At 50.7% G+C, this 1,154-nt stretch overlaps 1 protein-coding gene across 1 annotated transcript; it reads right to left on the bottom strand.

Moving 5' to 3' along the window:
- Positions 1-188: 188 nt before the first annotated feature.
- PV07_12731 (uncharacterized protein) lies at positions 189-643 on the bottom strand (the record flags this gene model as incomplete). The annotated part of the gene is made up of 1 exon (XM_016400292.1): positions 189-643. A coding segment is annotated over one exon (436 nt), but the record flags the coding sequence as incomplete, so codon positions are not given.
- Positions 644-1,154: the final 511 nt, after the last annotated feature.

The raw sequence follows: 1,154 nt of genomic DNA, 5'->3' as shown, positions 1-1,154 counted from the left end.
TGGTAGATCTATCGCATCGCGAAGTAAACAAAGAGGTAAATAGGTGCCAAGCCAGTGCCAAGACAAAAGGCGCCCAACGGACGGAAGGGGAGATACGCTCGTAGTCCGCTTAGGCTGACCTTTTCAATTCAATATAACTTTGAACAGAGCCGAGTGAAACAAGGCATAGTGGAGAACATCAGCCTCCGGTTCATCTCTCTTCGGTAACTAGCTAGTATTTGTTATGACGAATATCCTCTTTTCATTGCGTTCGACGAAATTTCCGACTGCTGCGAGGAAGTGGGTCTGCTTCAATGCGATGTGGAGCACGCCTGTCTCTCCCAAATTCTCCACGAAATCGTCTTTCACTTTAAGCTTTACAACGTATGTGCGATAGACCTTTCCTTTTTCCCACGTCTCCCCCTCAACATCGTAGATCCAACCATCTGGTGTCGAGTCCCCCTGGGAGAACTCAATATCATCCGAGATACCTTGTGGCGTTTCAGGGACCTCCGGGCCCGGCAATTTAATCTCGGGAGTAGGTAAAGATTCCTCAGCATCCAATTGTATAGCACCAGCGTTGTGCGGGTTGGGTTCTGGGTAAGGCCGAGACATTGAGCTGCCCGCTTGTGTATTGAGGTCGTCCTCGGCCTCTTTGAGCATACGACGCAATGCGCAAATGAATAGATTGTCGAGGGGAATATTTGGTGCGGTGTTTAATTCGGAATCTGGCGGCGGGCTCGAACTCTGTCTTTGGGGGCTCCTTCGCCTTTTTTTTGATCTCCGACCTTGATCGCTCGACCCCATCACCGATAAGACTGTCTGATTGAAAATACGCGCGCTTGGTATCCGAGAAGTGGCTCTCCGACGAGTGTGAACAATATTACTTGCAAGGATATGTCTCTCTGGTCATTCGATGGGGATTAGGGCTTTTATCGTGAGCGAGAATCTGACCGGGCTCCACGAAAGCTCTCATCTAGACTGCACAAGTCTCCTGTCCCTTGGACCGGGTATGGCGGTCTAGACGTGAGGTGACGTATCGTGCGCTGCTAGTGACACTAGCTCTCCTGTCATCAACGAGAAGTCAAGGAGTGCTGATAACTGAAAGGTTATCAAAGATAGACTCGCGCCTAGCGAAGGCAACACTGCCAGAGCCCCCCGAGACACGGACGCCC

This window comes from Cladophialophora immunda, assembly GCF_000835495.1.
Source record: "Cladophialophora immunda strain CBS 83496 unplaced genomic scaffold supercont1.97, whole genome shotgun sequence".
NCBI lineage: Eukaryota > Fungi > Ascomycota > Eurotiomycetes > Chaetothyriales > Herpotrichiellaceae > Cladophialophora > Cladophialophora immunda.
This window is presented reverse-complemented; position numbering and strand designations above follow the sequence as displayed.